This window comes from Triplophysa rosa, linkage group LG1 (assembly GCF_024868665.1).
Source record: "Triplophysa rosa linkage group LG1, Trosa_1v2, whole genome shotgun sequence".
In the NCBI taxonomy this organism is placed as follows: domain Eukaryota; kingdom Metazoa; phylum Chordata; class Actinopteri; order Cypriniformes; family Nemacheilidae; genus Triplophysa; species Triplophysa rosa.
Genome location: NC_079890.1, coordinates 28,573,532 through 28,593,298, shown reverse-complemented (window position 1 = coordinate 28,593,298; position 19,767 = coordinate 28,573,532). Strand labels below are relative to the sequence as shown.

General features: G+C 39.5%; 1 protein-coding gene across 1 annotated transcript; it reads left to right on the top strand.

The window, feature by feature from the left end:
- Positions 1-4,781: 4,781 nt before the first annotated feature.
- On the top strand, positions 4,782-6,657 carry fjx1 (four-jointed box kinase 1). Its single transcript, XM_057344973.1, is given in 1 exon segment — positions 4,782-6,657. A coding segment is annotated over 1 exon segment (1,221 nt). The 5' UTR covers positions 4,782-4,912; the 3' UTR covers positions 6,134-6,657.
- The last annotated feature ends 13,110 nt before the right edge of the window (positions 6,658-19,767 follow it).

Below are 19,767 nucleotides of genomic sequence, written 5' to 3'. Positions count from 1 at the left end.
ACTACGGCATGCAAAGTTTTTTCATACAATGTTTTCTTGAGATGACAGAGCTCCCCGTCTGCAGCACCGGGAGTTATCCGATCGCAAAACATACAAGGGATGATCAAAAGTCCAGACACTATGCATATGATAAACAACGTAAAACTTGCTTCACTGCTTATTAGTTGTTGTCCATAATGTTTGCGAGTTTCCTTGTGTAGTGATAATGGCAGAGCTCTCGTTCTTTAAGAGCCTATAGGCCCGTCAGTTAAACAGAGTGGATGTAGCGCGGATGATGAGAGAAGCTGAAAAGAACGATTGACAACTTTTTTGTGAATAATGTTAAGTTAAGGCCTGATCCGTCCGAAAATCAAAATCAATGCTCTGACACGGAGCCATCAACCTCCCAGGTTATGTCAAGCCCTGGTCCATTTATCTTGAGATGTTTTAAGTTTCAGTTCAGTGAAGCACTTTAAGCACCAACACTTTTTCAGTAAGTTACCTTTCTTGTAGAATTGTGCTTCAAATAAAGAACTTTATGTTGACCAGATTGTTAGTTAATCATTTACAAGTCAATTTTGCCTATATGGACAGCGATTTAAAAAAAAAGTGAACTGGTAAAACTGCGGTGTTAAATGTGATGCGGTCAAAAATTTGGGTGCACCTAACTTTTGTGCTGGTGCACCTAACCTTTTTTCTTAGGTGCACGTGCAACCAGTGCAAAAAGTTAGTCTAGAGCCCTGTATTATCTTAATGATAAAGACTTGAACAAGTTATTTATCCGTTTTTCTATTTTATTTTACAGAACAACCTGCTAGATGACAAACAGTCTGGCTTCAAATGTGTCCACAGAGGATGTACTGAGTTTCGTCACTGAATCCTTGCAGCTGCCTCTAGATCAGCCGTCCTCATTCTCCTGGACCTGTCTGCTGCCTTGCACAGTGAGTCACCAGAACCTTCTGTTTATTCTCTCTGCAATGGGCATCATGGGAACTGCACCTCACCGGTACTTTGAAGGGGAGTGGTATCTAGACATATTCACTGGGGTTTCGGGATCATTGCGTCGCCCTTCATTTATTGATATTTACGGTACAACCTCGCTGAGCCTAATCATTACTTTTTCTACCATTGCTATGTAGTAGCATAGCATTTGCTACACTGTACAGTATCTGTACAAATAATTGTTGTCCTTTTTGACAATTTGAATGCTACAATGAAAGAACACAACAGACCTCCCCTGTCAACCTAAATAGCCTAACATTATTCAACTCTATTCAATTTTATTTATATAGCGCTTATTACGATGTGCATAGTTTCAAAGCAGCTTTACAGAAAAAAGAAAAGCACAGAAAGAGGTAGAATACAGTACAGTGCATGGATTTGAAGAACAATCAAGACCATTCTAATAAAGCAATGTTAACGGAATTTACCAATTCATAAACTAATCTCGTATTGTTACAACACTGCAACACAACATTGCCATACAGCTTGGCTCCACAACACAACATATGCTGGTCTTCCTAGCAGGTGCGGAGCTTAAAGGTGGGGTGCCACAGTGTTTCATGCATTCCGACATCCTCACAATGTTAAACGTGCTGGCTTCTAATGCTTGACATGGTCAACTTGTCAAAAAACGAGTTGGACATATGACAAAGTATTTCTGTGCTCGATACACTCCCCCAGCGTTCTAATAGGTTTCGGAATTGTTTTTTAGAACATGAAAATCCGTTTCGTAACCACTTTTCTTAGTCCCTTATTGGACAATTCTCCCGGAAAAGCACGCCCACGCACCAACCCGCCAGAGTTAGAAGAAAGAGCATGCCCACGTGTCAAACAGGGAGAGCGGAAGAAGGAGCATGCACACACGTCGACCAGCTGGGGCAAGAGAGAGAGAGAGCAATGTGTTCGCGAAGTTCATCTGTGTTTGTTTGTTCACTGCATTTCGGTGAGGAATGATATTTAAAGGGGTCATATGGCTCGAATATGTGTTTTTCTGTGTCTTTGGTGTGTTATAAGTTGCCCATGCATGTATTAGACATGTAAAATTGCAAAAATTAAAGTGTCGGAACAAAAGATGCATTCTATCTAAAAGCGAATGCTCACCCAGACCTGCCTGAAACGCCTCGTGTAACCCCCACGAATGTACGTCATTTTGTGGTATGACTTGACTAAGACCGCCCAAATGTATACGCAAGTAAGGTGGGCGTATTTCTCATTGTATCGTCACCGCCGCAGCCATGTCGTGGAGACGCTATGTGTTTCTTTGCGAAAAGAAAGCCTCTTTGTTTGCCCTTCCAAAAGTTGAGACAACTAAAAATGAATGGTTACATTTTATTTACAATACTGTTCCAGAACAGTACAATCCGAATATTCAAGTGTGTGCAGCGCATTTCACAGATGATTGCTTCATGAACCTGGGAGAGATCAAGGCCGGCTGTGCACGAAAGCTTTGGTGAAAAACTGGGGAAATTCCAAGCATTACAACTTCGCAAGGACAGTCTGGCGTTTCAGATTAGCAGCCTGTAAGTATATTTTCATTGTAAAAGACTTTGTTACGGACTATCGCGAGTTGAGCTTGTCCTGTGTTTGTGATCTGCAAATGCAGACAAGCACGCAACGTGAAAAAAGCAACATCAAACGAAGTCCTAATAATCAGTAATTATGTTCCAACTAGAGGCAACAAATTTCTTGTTTATAATGGGGTTTATTGTCTTTGTTGAGTCGCGACGAGACATGGCGTAACACTGGTTGATCACTAATGGCAAATCTTTATAACGTCATATATAAAAGGTAAAACAGCTATAGTTTTTAACTATTTAACATAATATTTTTTTTAAACTTTACCAATCCTTTACACCCTGCTCAAGTCGCGCTGGCAAAGTTGATGTATCGGGCCCTGGCTTGATCATCTTCAGATTCGGGCTCGAATTGATAAGGAAAGTACCTGTGACATTTTATCACCTGTCAGTACAATTGCTTGGGAACATGAGGTTCCGAATATGGTAAGAGGCGTTACATTTCCGTCACAAGCTTGCAGTATTCGATCAATCACTACGCACTGGTTAACTGGCCAATCATAGCACACCTCGCTTTTCAGAGCGATGAGCTTTGTAAAAAATCTGCGTGTTTCAGAAAGGCGGGGCACAGAGGAGATACAAACATGCACGGTATGTTGAAAATACAGCATTTTTTAAACTTAAATCGTGTATGCACATTGCATTACATCGAAAACAAACGATAATATTCGTTTTAGCCCTGTCATTTGACTCCGGTGGATATATCGCTGGATTTGGAGATTGTTTGAAACTGATAGATGGAGCGGGCCCAGCGCTAAAAGATGCCGGTGTTCTGTTCTCCAATTTATGCTACCCTGTCAAAATTTGCTACCTCCATACAAAACAGGACTAACCCCTCCCCCAACTCTTACACCTAAATTACCCCTTCCCCAACCCAATCACAACACCAGGGTAGCAAAATTCTATAGGTAGCATAAATTGACAGAACACCGGACATGAAACCCACGCGGTAAGTGAACGTGAGTCATATGTCTTGGCAATGGGTGCGCACGTGCTTTAGTTCCACAACCCCCCCCCCCCACATGCGTGCAGAAGGTCGTCTGTTTTTGGATATAATCGTACAGCTGTATCTGTCTTTTATAAATGTGATCGCACAAGACTCTTTGAAGATATGATGTATGCAATACTACTCTATAGGTACTCAAGATTATTATGAGATTGGTAGAAACTTTGTGTGTTACGTCCACTTTAAAAATCAGTGCGTACAAGTATAAGTGATGAGTGACAGAATGGTTGCAGGGGGAGGAATTAGACACAACACCTGCAGTTTTTCATGTTCCATGCCAGACATTTTGGGAACATGAGCTGACCAGCTGTATGTCTGGCTTCCAATAAACAGTCAAAACAGAATGACGGTAATCTAGTTTGGCTCACGCAAGACAACAGATAATGTCATGATACTACATCACCACACCAATCCTTTTTTCAGGCCAGAATTGTGTTACGTATTAGAAATACCACTTTTGAAGAAAATGTGTCACTTTAGAATCAACTGGTGTTTATATCTCACTGTTGTAAATGTTGCAGCTGCAGTAAAATCAAATAAAATTAGTAGTAGTAGCGTTATCAGTATTATTAGTTATAGTATTTTTAGGAGTACATTAGCATAATAGATGGCCTTAAAGGGATAGTTCACCCAAAAAGAAAATTCTGTCATCATTTACTCACTCTCTTGCCATTGACTTGCATTGCATACAATAGAAGTAAATGGGTACTGCCATTGCTTGGTTACCAAAATTGTTTTGTGGTCAAGCTGAAGAAATAAAGTCATACAGGTTTGAAATGACAACAGGTTTGAAATGACAACAGGGTGAGCAAATGATGACAGAATTTTTTTGGGGTGAACTATCCCTTTAAAAATGAATTGGTCTACAAGTCACTAAACCGGAATTTTACATCAGTGAATTTTCCACATAAGGAAGAACAATTTTAAAATCATTCATTTCATTTTTTATGACAAATACTTGTCATAAAAAAATTTATTACAACCCACCCCCATGTACTGTTTCAACCCACTGTGGTACTGGGGTAGGTTGCAACAATAGCACTCTTTGTACTTGACAACACTGTACACAGTTTAGGAATGTGTTGTAGATTTCTAAACCTTGGTGCAAATATTTTACAACAGCCCCTGCTCTCTCCTCCATTCCCCAAGAAAATTACAAAGGACATTTGACAAGTCTCATGATTGGTCACATGATTTGCGTCTACGCAATTGTAGCTGTAGTGAAGTGAACCCAGTGTGTGTGTTGAGGATGAGAGGGGAGACGTCGTACAGAAGAGGAGTGTGTTACGATTATCTGTATCCATTATTATTATATGTAAACGACAGAAAATACTAAAGTGAAAGGAGGCAAATGGAAAGCGATGGCCAGCGAGCGAAATGGACTAAAACGCGTTTTGAAATCATGAAAACCGGCCAGGTAAAATTGTGCGCATCACTGTGCATGTGTCTCGGAATATTTACCTGGATAGGAAATATAAAGTTGGATTTTTGGTCAGCATATGTGCAACAAGCAACCGAACAGTCTTCCGAAGTTTTATTCTCGGTTGCAAATGAGCAAAGGCAGGCGCCAGTGAGTCTTGGGTTGCGCGATAACAAAAGTTTTAACATTTCATCTACTAACACAAAACTGTATAACGTTATTGAACAGCGAGTGTTCTGGAGTGCGTGGCTGGACAGTTATTCGACGGCTGTTTTCGACGAGGAACACTAGAGGAACTGGAGAGAGCAGGCTCGGGACGCACGGGTAGTTTTACTGGAAGCGGGTTGCGGCAGATCCACGAACCGCCTGGCCACGTTCGCTGATGGTACCAGAGCATGTGTGCGATACGGCATCGACCCGGACCAGGTTCTAGGCGAAACTCTGTCGTATTATCTGGCGACGTTACTTGGGATTTCCAATCTTCCGCCTTTGGCTCTCTCCAAACTGGACATGCCCGGTGAACAGTGGGCAGCCGTTAGACAAAACATCGAGGCATTAGAATGGTCGCCAAATGCCATTGTGTCTCTCACGAAGTTCATACCAAACGTAACCGGAGTGTTTATTCCCTTACCTTTACGAAAACAGCAAGGAAGAAGTCTACAACTCTCCCCTGAGACTGTGTCCAATATGACAATACCAAATCTGGTAGAACTAATGCATTGGACTGATCTAATTGTATTTGACTATTTAACAGCCAACTTCGACCGAATTGTAAGTCACATTTTCAGCCTCCAGTGGGACAAGCGCGTAATGGACAGGGCGACCAGTAACCTTCTGAAAACGACGAACGGAGATTTGGTTTTCATTGATAACGAGGCAGGGCTTATTCACGGATACAGGGTCCTCGATCTGTGGGAACGTTATCACAAAATACTGCTGAGTTCGTCGTGTTTATTTAGGAGAAGCACAGCCCGGCGCATAGCTGAGATGAAGCGCTCCGGTAACGCCGCAAAGTTGCTCTTTGAACTGTACCTCACAAAGGAACCCCTTGCACGTGAGCTGGGGTCTCTGTCAGAAGAGCAAGCACTCACATTGCAGAACAGGATTGATGTAGTTTACAAACATATTAAGCAGTGCACCGAGATCACGTAAATACCTCATTTGCGAGTCAGTATTTGTGCAGATGTGCTCATATTTCCACAATTGTAGGTCCTGTGATTGTTGTCAGCATTGTTACTTTGTTGTCTTATGTGATTTTTATAGGCTGCTGGGCGCAACATAGGATCTTTAGTTTAATAAAATTCTCAGTTCTTGTAAGTTCTTATCCTGATAGTAAAGCATGATGGAAAGTGAATAAGAGGTTATTTTCTTAGTCTATTTGAAAAGTCTGCCCTTATACTCTGTGATGTTGATAAAAAATACATAGTTTGGTTAAATGCATCAAGGCAAGTGCTGTATGTGTAAACCGTGAGATCCAAACAGTGGTTGAAAATGTTTAACAGAGGGACAGGACTGCGGCCGACCGTGTATAATAAAAATTATTCTTTACAATCAAATGCCAGTGATGACTATTTATTGCTAAACATTACAACAAAAATTAGAGTATTTGAAAACTTTGTATTTTATAATCATGTAACGGATCTCCGTACTATTTTTGTTAATCCCTTTTTAAAATGTTATGTTTTTATTTTCTCTAATTCATACTGTACTTACAGTAAAGTAATTCATACATACAGTATTGCTGACCATATTTTTTTTGTGTAACAACAATATGAGCAGAGAAATGGAAACCAGTTTGCAGGAAATGCAAATCTGGTTTTAAATTTTCATTTATATTATCAAATCTGCCAATTATCTTTGGTTCCAGATTCATCTCATAAATCAGATGTGATGTAGGCAGCAAGGGCTGTCACTAAATATTATAGCACACTTTCATGAAACCACGACTCAGTGCCAGAAATACACATTTAAAATGTAATATCTTGCTTTTGAGTCATGTGAAAAAAATATCATTCTGTGTGAATTATAATGAGAGAGGGGGTATTGCTATCTGCCAGGAGTGTGCTTTCCTGCATTTCCCCAGACACCCTCTGTCCTTCATAGCCTGTGTTGAGGAGTGTTCGGTTTCAAAGGCATTTACAGCTTTCATCAACATAACACAACCTCTTTAAGCTATTAAGGGATCAGGATCACCAACATAGAGCTGAACCTTTTACATACACTTTTAGAACAGATACCGTAATTTTTTTCTTCATATGTCATGACCGGAAGTCAGACAGCATATATCAAAGGTAAATATCATAAAACTGAATTCAGTAGCTGAGAGGTCAGAGGTTAAGAACGGGAGAATGTTTAAATTAGATGAACCACCTGTTCAAGCAATCAGTTTTCGTACCAGTCAAACCACACAATGCCAGTTCAATGTGTTTGCTTTTACAGTTTGCGATAATATGTTACAGAATCTTCTTGTTCTGAAATGATAACATTTATGCATTTAGCAAGCAACATGCAGTGCATTTAATTAGGCTGTATTTTATGTAAGCTATACATTGGGAATCAAACTTATGACCTTGGTGTACAATGTTGAGTTAAGGGAACATGCTGATTTGGTGCTGTATTTGACTATACCACAGGACATTTTTAGTTTACCGTCATTGGTCTGTGAAAATTAATGCACACTCATTTTGTAAACATATATTCCAATGCTGAACAGAAGCTTAAAAAAGTAATGCCTGGAATCCGAGTCTGCAGCTAGCACTGTAAATATTGTCTTCTAAAGCAAGATTAGATTTTAATGGCCTTTGAGACAGGGTCTTATTCTCGTATTCAAATGAACATTTGAAGTGTGCTTACTGCGGAGGCTTTTTATTTTACAGTGATGTATGGCGCAGCTTTCAGGCGACATTTTTCCAAACTGCAACAAAAATGAGAGCCATTCCCTGTTGGGAGGTTGTCATATGTGGTTAAAATATTGACCCATTTCCCCCACTGTGGAACACAAATAATTTACCCAGCATCCACACAAGAAGTCTTCTACCCATTCACTCTACCAGCACTGATGGAACCGAATAGACCCCATTTATAATAATGACAAGTTGGTGGAAGTGTTGAGTTCGTTTCAGTTAGATCACTATGCACCATCTATCAGAACAGGCGTGGGAGTTGCAAAATGGCGAGGTGGGCGTAAGTGTGGACTTGATGGAGAATTTAATGGTCCTCTTTTTCAGACTTTTCACAACTCTGGCTCCAGAAGTGTGGACGTGCCAACTCAGATTTTTGAACCAAGTTGATTTTAAATGTAGCTACAAATTTTTTTGTATCTTTAGGTTTTCATTTATTACTGTAAGTAAAAAACTATTTGTCAAAATCTCTGTGGCAAAATGCACATTGCTCAGTACAATCGAGCAAAACTTTTGCTGATCAATTACTTTAGACAGAAAAATCTGTCTTTAACTACCCACCATTGTGTCATTTGAAACTCCTGTTACTTTTCCCCATGTCAAAACTGCTATTTTTTTATACAATGAAAGAGCACTGAGCACAGTTTCAATTTTGCTTAGTATATTAGAAATCACCTTTATGTCTGAATTTTAATCTGTGTTCACTTTCAATGTAAAGACAATTGTTTACTATTTTTCCATTTTATATAAACAGCTATTAAATAATCATAGCAATAGTTAGTCATGTCATAGGCACCAAAAGGAGGCATGCATAATGCCCTTGTCTAGTATTGTTTTGCTTTTAACACCCTCCTGGACATGTTCAGTGAAATTATTTTATACGTTTTTATACGATTTCTTAATTTTCCAATAAAATTGCCAAATGTATCCGTGTTCCTCCTCTTACAGACATTACAGCAAGGATATTGAGTGAAATGTATAGTCGGTATACTGTTTTCTAACAAACATACGCTTTCAATTTATATACTGTCATGGCTCTGCTTCCTTAGTCATGTTTTTCTTGGTCCTGTAGCAGAGCCATGACAAAGTCTTTGGTTATGTGTGGAGAGAAACTTATTATTGTCCGTTTGACAATAATATACATTCTCTCCAGTGTCTTGTCATTGGCCCCATTCCTCTCTTTTCCTTGTGATCTTTCCCTGAGTGTTTAATGTCCCACACCTGCCCCGTGTAATTATCCCTCGTTTGTCTTCCCTATATATACCCTCTTGTTTCTTTGTCTTGTGCTCTTGTATTGCGTTGCGTACGGTGTACTGTGGTCTCGTGTGTGCTTGCTGGTGTTGCTACCCGTGGTCCTGTTCGTGTTTTGTGAGTTTTGTTCATTGTATTATTTAAGACGTTTGGTCGTGTCATTTAGTTTAGTTTTACTGTTCTTGTTTTCATTTTGCCCCCTCGTGGGAAGTCTTTTGTTTTCTGTTTTTTTCTTTGTTTTGTTCATTTAATAAATATTATCTGTTAACCCCTTCACTGCCTGCCTGCGCTTGGGTTCTTCTGCCAATTTCCCTGACAATATACGTTGCTATGGAAGAACAGAAGCAAGGCAAAGTACTCCATAGCATGCCTGCAGTAATTGGCATTTCTCTCTGTCGCTCCCCAGGCCCTATTTTCCCACCGCACTGAGGAAAACGGAAGAGCCATAAAAATAAATGGAAGAATGGCACAGCACATTCCCTCCCCTGTGTTTCTCCTCACTGATCTCAAAGCACACTCCGTACAGAAGAGAAATGACTCTTCCACGAAACTTTACCAGCCCCAAGACACAACGTCCTGTTACATTCTTATGCTACAGAAAATATAAAGTCGTCTCTTTTCTCTCAGAAGTAGTAATGGCCTCATTCTTATGATAGATCTCTCTGTCTACATCAAAGTGCTCAGCATATGTTTTAATAAATTCTCAATATAAATAAACATAATTATAATATTTCAGGCATTAAAACACTCTTTATAATGTCGCACTATTGGGCTTGGGTTAGTGTTGGTTCTACATGTACCCACCAGGTGGTGCTCTTTGATAATGGAGTGTTTATAAATGTTGAAGGCTTGCTGACCTGGGGGCCGTTCTTGGTACCTCGCTAACTCAGTTAGCTGGATTTGTTTGTTGATGATTTCGCATGATCTTGGATTGTTCGGTTCTTCGACGCTCATCCTGGTCTTGTTGTCTTACCAACAGGTCCTTTAGCTTAAACCTGCTCGGGAGCAGGCTTATTCATATAAATAGGATTAGATCGCGGCCATGACACAGTCAAGTTGGCTTCATTCATACAATAGCAACTTGTCGCACACGGTACAGAATAAATAGAAAGAGCTTTGCGAATTTAACATGTAATTAACGCAATGTTTTGCTTTTAGAACAATATTTATTGTAATATAATATATTTAGAACAATTTTTCATTTTATTTACTGTGAAAAGTCTTCACTGAGGACCGAAATGAATGAATGAATGAATGAATGAATGAATGAATTAATTAATAATTAAATTAAATATTGTTTTCTTCTTGTGAAGGAGATATTTGCCTATCAATTTGTTGGACCTTCATATTTAATATATATAAAAGCACAGACAGTGCATATGTACAGTATATACGTTGCAGGGAATTTATAAAAAATTGAGTTTGTCCTGCCATTTGCAAATTTGTGGTATTTCCGTCTCTTAAGACCCATCTTAATAAATATTATATAAGGGAACTAAAGATTCTACTGTCATGATCATCTCAATGAGCATTGTGTCTTGATTGATATCATAGACTGCATCAGTGGCCTCAGGTTATTTTCTAAAAATAAATTCTAATATTTGCAGGTAATATTAATTTTAATATTAGTAATAGTATTAAGCAAAATGGAATTGAATCAATAAGGAAGCTGACTGATCAAATCTCTTAGATAGTGTGTGACCTGTGCACCTACACACAGTAAAATCGGCAGTGTTAAAAAAGGTCAAATTAACTCTCACGGTGTATATATACTCACTTCGAGAGTGTGGATTATATATACACTGTACGTGTTAATTTGAACTTTTTTAACACTGGCAATTTTACTGTGCAGTATTACCAACACTGAAGCAAAATGACCTGAATCTGCATGATTTAACAATCTTCAGTCACACACATTTATGATAGGACTGTGTTTGAAGACATCATTCCCTGACCCAAACCTGTTACACTGCAGCTCTAGGACAGGATCATGAAATGACCTTTGGGAAACTGATAGGATTTTAGTGTATAAAAAGTCTAAGGAATGAACCACGTATCAGTGTCATCTTTTACCTGCAATCAGAGATGTTAGGTCAGTTAACAATGTTAGAAATAGTTTCTAAATCGCCAATCTTTTTAAAATGAAATCTCCAGTTTTAGGTTTGTGTTCTTTATGTTGTGAAGGTCAATGTATTGAAGTTTTGGCTTTTTTGCATATATTCAACCTTTAAAGACTTAAAAAAGTGTATACATGGATGCGCCTTCTGCCTTTTGTGGAGAGAAATCAATAATACATTAAAAGCACAACATAGCACATTAAAATAGCACAACAAAATCATATTTTCCTCATCTCTGTACCACTTTTTTGTGCAGACTCAGCAGATGTGCCTTTCAGATGATTTGGACTCCTGCAACTGCTGCTGAGTTTATCCAATTTAAGAAATGTTATTAAAATGGACAGTCCTCCAGACACTTTCCTCAATATATGCAGTGAACACTAATGGGTATAAAACACTTTATTTTGTGGGGGAAAACACCATCTCATTGCAATGAACCACTAAAAAAGAGAATTTATAAAAAACAAGAACAATGTTAATTTATCAGTTATACAATTTCAGTTTACAACTGCTTTAAAATGTAATAAATATCTCTGAAAGTAATCTGTCTGTGCATTGTTTTAAGTGTTCCTGTTATTTTAAAAAGGTTTTAAAATTTGTCAATCTTCAAGCAGCGGTAAAAAATATGGATGTAAATGTCTTTTGACGTAACAACCAGCCAATAGCAGCGCTGCTGATCACTGCGATATATGCTGCCGTTCCAAACAGTGCGTGAGATCGCAATGATCCCAGACAATTTAATCCAGATATACTAATCATCAACAACAGGTGCGTTCGAAGAACCAAATTAATATATCATATAAAATCATGATTAGTGGGATTAGGTCATCTCGGATGTTTCATTTGATCTTGGATGTAGTAAGTGACGTACAAAGAACGGGCCTCTGACCTGCACTGATGTGCCATTCTGCTAAAAAGTAAACAAGACAATAAGGATTTCTAAAAAAATCAATAAGGATTTCACTTGCTGTGCGTGTGTTCACTACACTCTGGATGGGTAAAATGCAGAGGTCACATTTTGGGTATGGGTCACCCTATCTGACTAATAAGTCACTTTCACTTCACTTTCACTTCAAAATTGTATTTAAAGAATCTGTCATAGGTCTCGCATGGCTGCTACAATCAAAAGCAAATAGTGAAATAAAAACAGATGTATGGTTTAATAAAAACAGTTATAGTGCTAAATGTGTCAAGATCAGAGGAATGTTTTATCAAGTCCTATTTATCCCCTCATCCCCCTCCTCTTGCTTAGACCCTCTTGCACCTTGCTCTTAGGAATCTCTAAACAAGGGAATGCCTCAGTAATTCCCTCAGGAGTGCTGGTACTTCCTCCTGCATTTGCCTTAGAGCACCAGGTGATGCAAATATTTTGTTTCCCCTGTGTGCCAAGAGTGGCCAGCGCAGTCTATATGCTCAGTCAGAGCTTATTGTAATGGGTAAGACCCCCCCACTGAGGGACAGTCAGTATGGACCACATTTTCACTATTGCAAACAGCAAACATACTTTTCCTTTACTGCTTAACAAAAGAGAACAAGGAAGAAATGCTAATCATCTGCCCATCAAGCTACCGTGCTCGAGGCACTGTTTGGGGCCTGTCAGCAGTCTCTAAGGGACACAGAAGTGATACACTTTAATATATTTGCAATGTGTGGAGCATGTGCTTTATTTTCGCACCCAAAAATAAATGTATTTGTTCACCCTCATTTCTGTGAAATACAAGAGAGGATATTCTGAAAATATTGATCCTTTCTGTATTCCCCAAAGACAATAATACTGGTTGACATTAACATGAGGGTGAGTAAAATGATTTCCATTTTTTGTTCACCTGCTCACAATTACAAGCTTTGTTGTGATGTTGGGAGATTTTTTTTCTGTAATTTCTCTAATGCACACCTGACTCCTTTGCAAATCTGTGCACTTTACTCTGTGGAATGCTCTGACTTGTTGGAGGTCATTTATTCAGTTTTTTCTATTTATTATCTAAATAAGAAAAATCTCTCAATCGGATCGCCTGTGCATCAAAAGAGCAAGCAGCTCCATTCCAAACGTCTGTGAGCTCAAGCAGAACTTTTTGTGCTGGTCAAAATCCCCCACAGGGGAATAGTAAGTGAGTGGCACACTTTCACTTGGCAAAACAGCAAACATACCTTCCCTTCTTTGCCACACAAAAGGTTACAAGCAGGAAATGCTAATCGTCCACCCATCAAACTATCAGAAGTCTGAGGTGATCTGCTCTGGTAACTGTCATCCCTGCAGAGCCACCGGGCTTCTGATGGTTTCATCTGCCCTGAGAGAGAGACATCCACTGAGGCACAAACAGAGACTAGGGATCCTAGAACAAAAAGTCCCAAGCTCCAGGCATGTGGGTTCATTATTAGTATGCATGCCGTTGTGTTCTCCCATTGACTTTTGCACTAGGGACAAGGCCAGAGAAGCACTCTTTTATTAAGCAATGGGGAGCTTATGTTATTCATCTGTGAATTGCTTCATTACGTATGCAGGCAGATGAATGTTATCTCATTATCACTGTCTGTCGATGCATTAAACGTGTAGAATGTTATATATGGTAACACGTTGAGATGGACATATATTGAGTTTTAAAAATGTATGGTTACTTTACTATAGTGCTGCTGACTGAGTTTACTGTCATATTTATATATGTGATTACATATACACCACCGTTCAAAAGTTGAGGATGACTTGAAACATTTCTTGTAATCTTAAAATCTTTAAGATTTAAAATGATTTTTGTACACAAAATATAATTGTGCCAACATATGATTGAGGTTTTGAAATGCATGACTTTAATTGAATAATGAAGAAAAATCAGCCAATGGAGACCAGAATACTGTAGGTGGGAATTCGTTAATACTATTAAAAAAGAAACAAAAAGTTTTTAGCTAAATGGTGACATAGTTAGATTTATTTTTAACAATTCCTATCGTAACATCCATAGATTCATAGTCTCATACCGTCCGTCACATTCCTTTCAAAACCTCAGATTTTTCAGTTTTTCAGCAAATAGAAAAAAATGTACTTTGCAAACGAGTAAATATATACATATATACTGTATATATATATTTATACCACGGGGCTGTTGAATGCTTTATTCTGATTGGCTGACGAACGTTCGACGGGTGTGCATTATTTTTCAGTTAAACGCACACCTATGAAGGTGTTCCAGGTCTGCTGACCGCATTACAGTTCCATATCACTTCGCCAAGTTTAGCCTACTGTCCACCAGTGAATATGTATTTAACAACAGACATAGTGACAGGCAAATTCCATTGTCTGAGAAGAAATAACTATTAATATTTATGGACAGCATGAACATTTGAACAACAATGGCGAGAGCACTGTACAGGACTGTTCAGACGAAAAACTAAAGCATGTATTAAAGGTAACGGCAAACTACATGACACAATCAGCGGGTTAAAGATAAAACACGAAGCACAAAAATAACAACAACAACAACATTTTAAATTCGTCTGTGGAATGGGTAAACGGGACATAAAACACGCAGGAAGCTTTCTATGCCACTGCGAGAACCGCAGCTGGCGCAGAAACCTCCATGTCACTTTTTTCTCTTAATACTTTTCTTATACGACAGGGGTGTTAAATACGACGAAAACAAATCAAATATACTGTAAATACTTGTCTTTTCACTCTCAGTGAAGCAAACGCGTGTGCATGTGCACTGTCTGTCTTCCTCTCAATCTCGGAAAACTGCATGCAGGCTCAAGCAACGCCTTCAGATGAGATGCGTAAGAAATTAGTCCTACCAGCAAGTGCATTCCGGGACAAATACCATACAAATGTCTTGAGATAAAACATCGTAACAACGTCTTGTGGTATCAGAACAACGTCTTGTGGTGTTGTGACCGTGGTATAAGCGGAATAATTGACTCCGGTCCGTTCAATTATCGAAAGTTAATGCACACCCGAGGTGTAACGGCCACTCCGCTTCGCGTCGTGGCCGCATTACCACCTCGGGGTGTGCATTAACTTTCGATAATTGAACGGCCCGTCGTCAATTATTCCTTACATAAATAAAAAATAACTTTTTAATGGGTAGAAATTGCAAAACCCTGTGACAAACTTAAAGGTTGACTAATAATAATGATTTATGGCAAAAAAATAAAAATAAGGAAATATGGTGATACAAGGTTTCAGAAGGACAGCAGCGATATTATAAGTTTACTACAGTTCTAGCATACACATATTTATAATGTATCTTGTTCTTGTTTTTTGGTTGTAGGTTTACCAGATGCAAATAGATGAAACTAAGTTGTTATTGACATTTATTGACGCCATCCCATAATAAACGCCTAATACTTCAGTATCTTTTTTTTGTCTATCTGTCCCACTTTACCTGTGTTGACCTTATATTATTGCATATTCATATTTCAGTTTTAGTTTTTAACCAGCGTCTTTATATCCCCATCACAGCAGGCTGTTAATGCGGTGCCTCATGCTAATATTAGGCAGCGGTGCTCACTCAGTCTCACTCATTGTGTTCTCGCTTCCATCCAAAAGCCTGAAAGTTTTTTTTGCTCTCTATTCCTTAATCAAATCCCCCGTTACACCCGCCACACACCCAGCCTCAGGCTCTAGAAACTCACAGAGACAGAGGCTGCACGTCCCTATTCAGACACACACCGCCATCCACAAAAGCGCCAGCAACCCGCAACCCATCCGTCACACTGACACCCCCCCGGTCCTCCGCCGCCCTCTGCCCAAAACAAGAAAAAGATTCAGGGCAGCACACACTCCACTCGCATGGAATTCGAACCACCCGGCCCGCGGCCCGCTTTTGTCCTGTCCTTATTGGGCCCCCTGCACAATGTAACCAGGGAGGAACAGAGAAAAAAGGGAGTGTCTGGGCTGAGGCATTGGATCCGCCCTCACCAGCCCTCTTCTCTCTGGTCACCAGCAGCATCTCTTGTGTGAGGCTCTCAGAGGGGTTGGTAAGGCCTGCCCCCCATTGCGCTGATACCACAACAATAAACTGGTGTCCATTCACAGTCAGAGTGGCTGTCTTTTACCGCATCGAAAATGTCCACAAAAGTGATGCATTGATGTTGAAGAGTCTTAGTTCGGGCTGCTTTTGACAGTGTCTTACAATTCAGCAACCTTAAGATGAAAAGTACTTTTCTTACAGCGGTGTGAATGTTATTGTGCTGCTGTCCCACTTGAGTCGCTGCTGTTTTGGCACTCGATCAAATTCACGATTAGTATTGACATTTTAGACACAGACAAGGCAAGACGGCCATTCGTATTGGGATGCATCATTCAGCTTTATTTTTCTGCTTATCCTTCGTTTGTGGTTTAAGCATACAATGGTCAAAACATTGCATTACGCTACGTATTAGCCTCACAGATGTAAATACAATAATGCAAAGTTAAGCTGATCTTTCTCAATTTTGAGAACCCATCAGTAATCTATGAGATGATTTTTCAATTTCCCCCTTTTTCGTTCCCCGTTGCTAAAGTGGACAGCCATTCAGAACGAGCCATGCGGAATGCAGGGATTCCGCCAGCCTCACGCCCTTTTCTGAGCGGGCATGTGCCACTCCGACCGCAGGGGCCACAACCTCAAATTACGCTGCATCCCAATACAAGAACCCCGCTGTGCAGGGAGGGGAGCAAACAGAAGAGTGGCACACACTCACATCAGCGGGACTGTTTGTAATTCAGTGTTTGTGTGTGGGTAAAAACAGAGAGGCTGTATGATTGGCTGGAAGGGAAATTTAGTTTGGCCTCTTTCATGACCGCTCTGATAAAGCTTTCTTCAGGATTTGCTATGGTTGTCTTGTCCTGCTGCAGCTGTCCTTTAGGAGAGAGCGAGCGCAGTGAAAAGAACCGGCCTTGAGGGACCAGAGGTAAAGCAGGGTTGATGGGGTTATATTATTCAGTATTGTAGAGCATGACGCCTCTCATTAACTAATATTATTTAGTGGAGTGAACGCAAAAGATAAAGTGATTGCAGTTGTGATGAATGCAGAAAGAAGAAAGGCGAGAGTGAATGAAGGAGAGGGAGTAATAATTTTTCTTTTACTCTCTTTTTGTTGTCAAGTTTGTTTTAACAACAATGATTGAGTGGGAAAATTAAAAGAGTTTTTTTTACTTTTAACTTTATATTATAATTGATCTTTAACTATTCTCAGAAAATGAATATTCAAATATGATATTCAAAAACTGTGGCCACGTTTTGTGATGTGGCATATGTTCAGTCATTTTTTGTAACTGCTTTTACATAATAGAAAGTGCACACATTTTGAGAATGCCATCACTTACACTTCTGAAACCTCATATCTTCATTTTTCATGTTTTGTCATAAATCATTATGATTAGTCACCCTTTATGTTTGTCACTTGGTTTTACAAATATCTAACCAATAAAAGTGCTTGTCAACTTTGACATATTTAATCATTTAAACGTGACTAAAAAACTGCAAATTCGGACATCCGATGTTCTGAAGGACAGCGACAATATAATATAGCTGTATCTTGTATCTGTAAGTGAACAGATATTGTCTTGTACCGTTACTTACTATACCGTTATGTTTTATCACAGATGATGTACTGACCAATCAGCATCCATTACCAGAACTTTATGTTTTATAATAAACTTTAATATAATATAATATATCTTATATTATAGTATAAGATAATAATGTATTTTGTTTATATTGTTCATACCGGTGTTGTGCTTTTTTTAACTGCAGCGAATAACGTTCGTAGTGCATGTTGAAGAACTAAATTTGTATGCTGTGTCACTGTGCGTGTGTGTGTTTGTGTTTCTGTGATGGAGGTCATAGACCAGGGCATGCATTGAACTGGAATGGCCTGCAGGGATACATGTTGCTAGGCAAAGTGCACTAGCTCAGTTGGAGTTGAACACACAATGCAGCAAGGCCCATTGGTCCTGATGATAATAAATGAGGTGCCAGGGCATCTGTGATGTTCAGGATCTCAGAGAGCTTCACACCATCCACGCTGTCTGCCATTTAATTCATCCGAAGTCTTTTATTACTTCGGGGGGTTACAAACAATGGAATGCCTTTGAAATGGCCAAATATTAATTTATTGAGTTTGAGTTTGTATTAAATGCTGTTTGTTTCAAAACTGTTACAAATATAAGTAACCTTTTTTTATTATGATATACCTTAAAAATAAACTCAACAGTAAGAAGTGCTTCTGGTGATATTGAGTTGCGCCTGGGCGTCTAGTCTCATAGCGGTAAGCATCTGACAATTTAATATAGTGTGTGTGTTCACAAGTAAAACTTTTACAGTTACAGTTTCAGTCTAGCTCAATTCAATTATTTATCCGACGTTCCTAATTTACTCCTCATTTTCACCATAGAACTGATTCTCAAACAATAAAATGGTCAGCTGACCTGTAGCCTCTGGCGTGGTTAGTGTTAATGGTATCTACGGCATGCTGTCCTTAGGGGAAAAAGTCAGCCCTCCCGAGTGCTGTAAACCATAGACAAATCTCTGCGGCCTACTGTCAGGGGTCACGCTGGCCGCACGCTAGGGTCAGCCCGTGACCTCTTTCCCTCCGGCTGAGCCTAAGGTGCCTTTCTCTCCAAACAGTGGTGTAATTATCTCCTTATTGCGGGAGCGCAAAGGCCTGATGAGAGAGAGATTCAAGAGGGCTTGTCAAAGATGAGAGGCTTTAGACGCGTAATTCTCATCTCTCATTAGTTGTGGCCCCTTCTCTCTCCTGCCCATGGGCACACAAAGAATCTCTGCTCCCCCAGCTGAGAAGGGCTTCATCAGGGACAAAAGGGAGTCCCTTAGTCCCCGACTAGAGGACAGACCGGGGCAGGAGGTGGAACAGCAGGGCCTATACCTACTTAATCCCAGGGCTGTAGTATAGGGACATGACTTGTGGACTAAAATCCACCTCTCAGGGTCTTAGAGCGGTGGCCACTCTCAGCAGTGTTTGGAATCCCTTTTTGGAGTCACAGTGGACTTTAGGGATAATGTACTCCCCAATAGCCACTACTGACTGAGCACTTGCTGGGCAACCTTGCCAAGACTACGGGATGTGTGAAAACGTGTTAGACTGAAAAATTGTCTTGCTGAGACACTTCCTTTTAACCTCGGGAGTTTTTGGCTAGGGGTTCAAAAGAATAAACCGCTAGTTACCTAAGATGGATTTACTTTAGATCTTAAAAATGTGTGAAACTAAATACAATATTTTAAAAATGGGCCTTGCCAACGCACCACATTTTTTTATTAAAAATTGTTTACAAAAGGTACAAGCCGGTTGTATACCAGTCAGCACAATGAAAATGTGATGTGTTCTTTTATCATACATGTCAGTTAAGTTGAAAGTCATAACTATCCAGGAATTTTATTTCAAGCAGGCGAGATTCTAAGAAAAGTAAAACTGGTTTGTTTGCAATTTAGATTAAATTCAAGATTCTGCAAGGCTATGTGTATACCCAAAATAGACACTTGTTCTGTCTTGTTTGCGTAGCTGCATGTTTCAGTTTGTCAAAGAA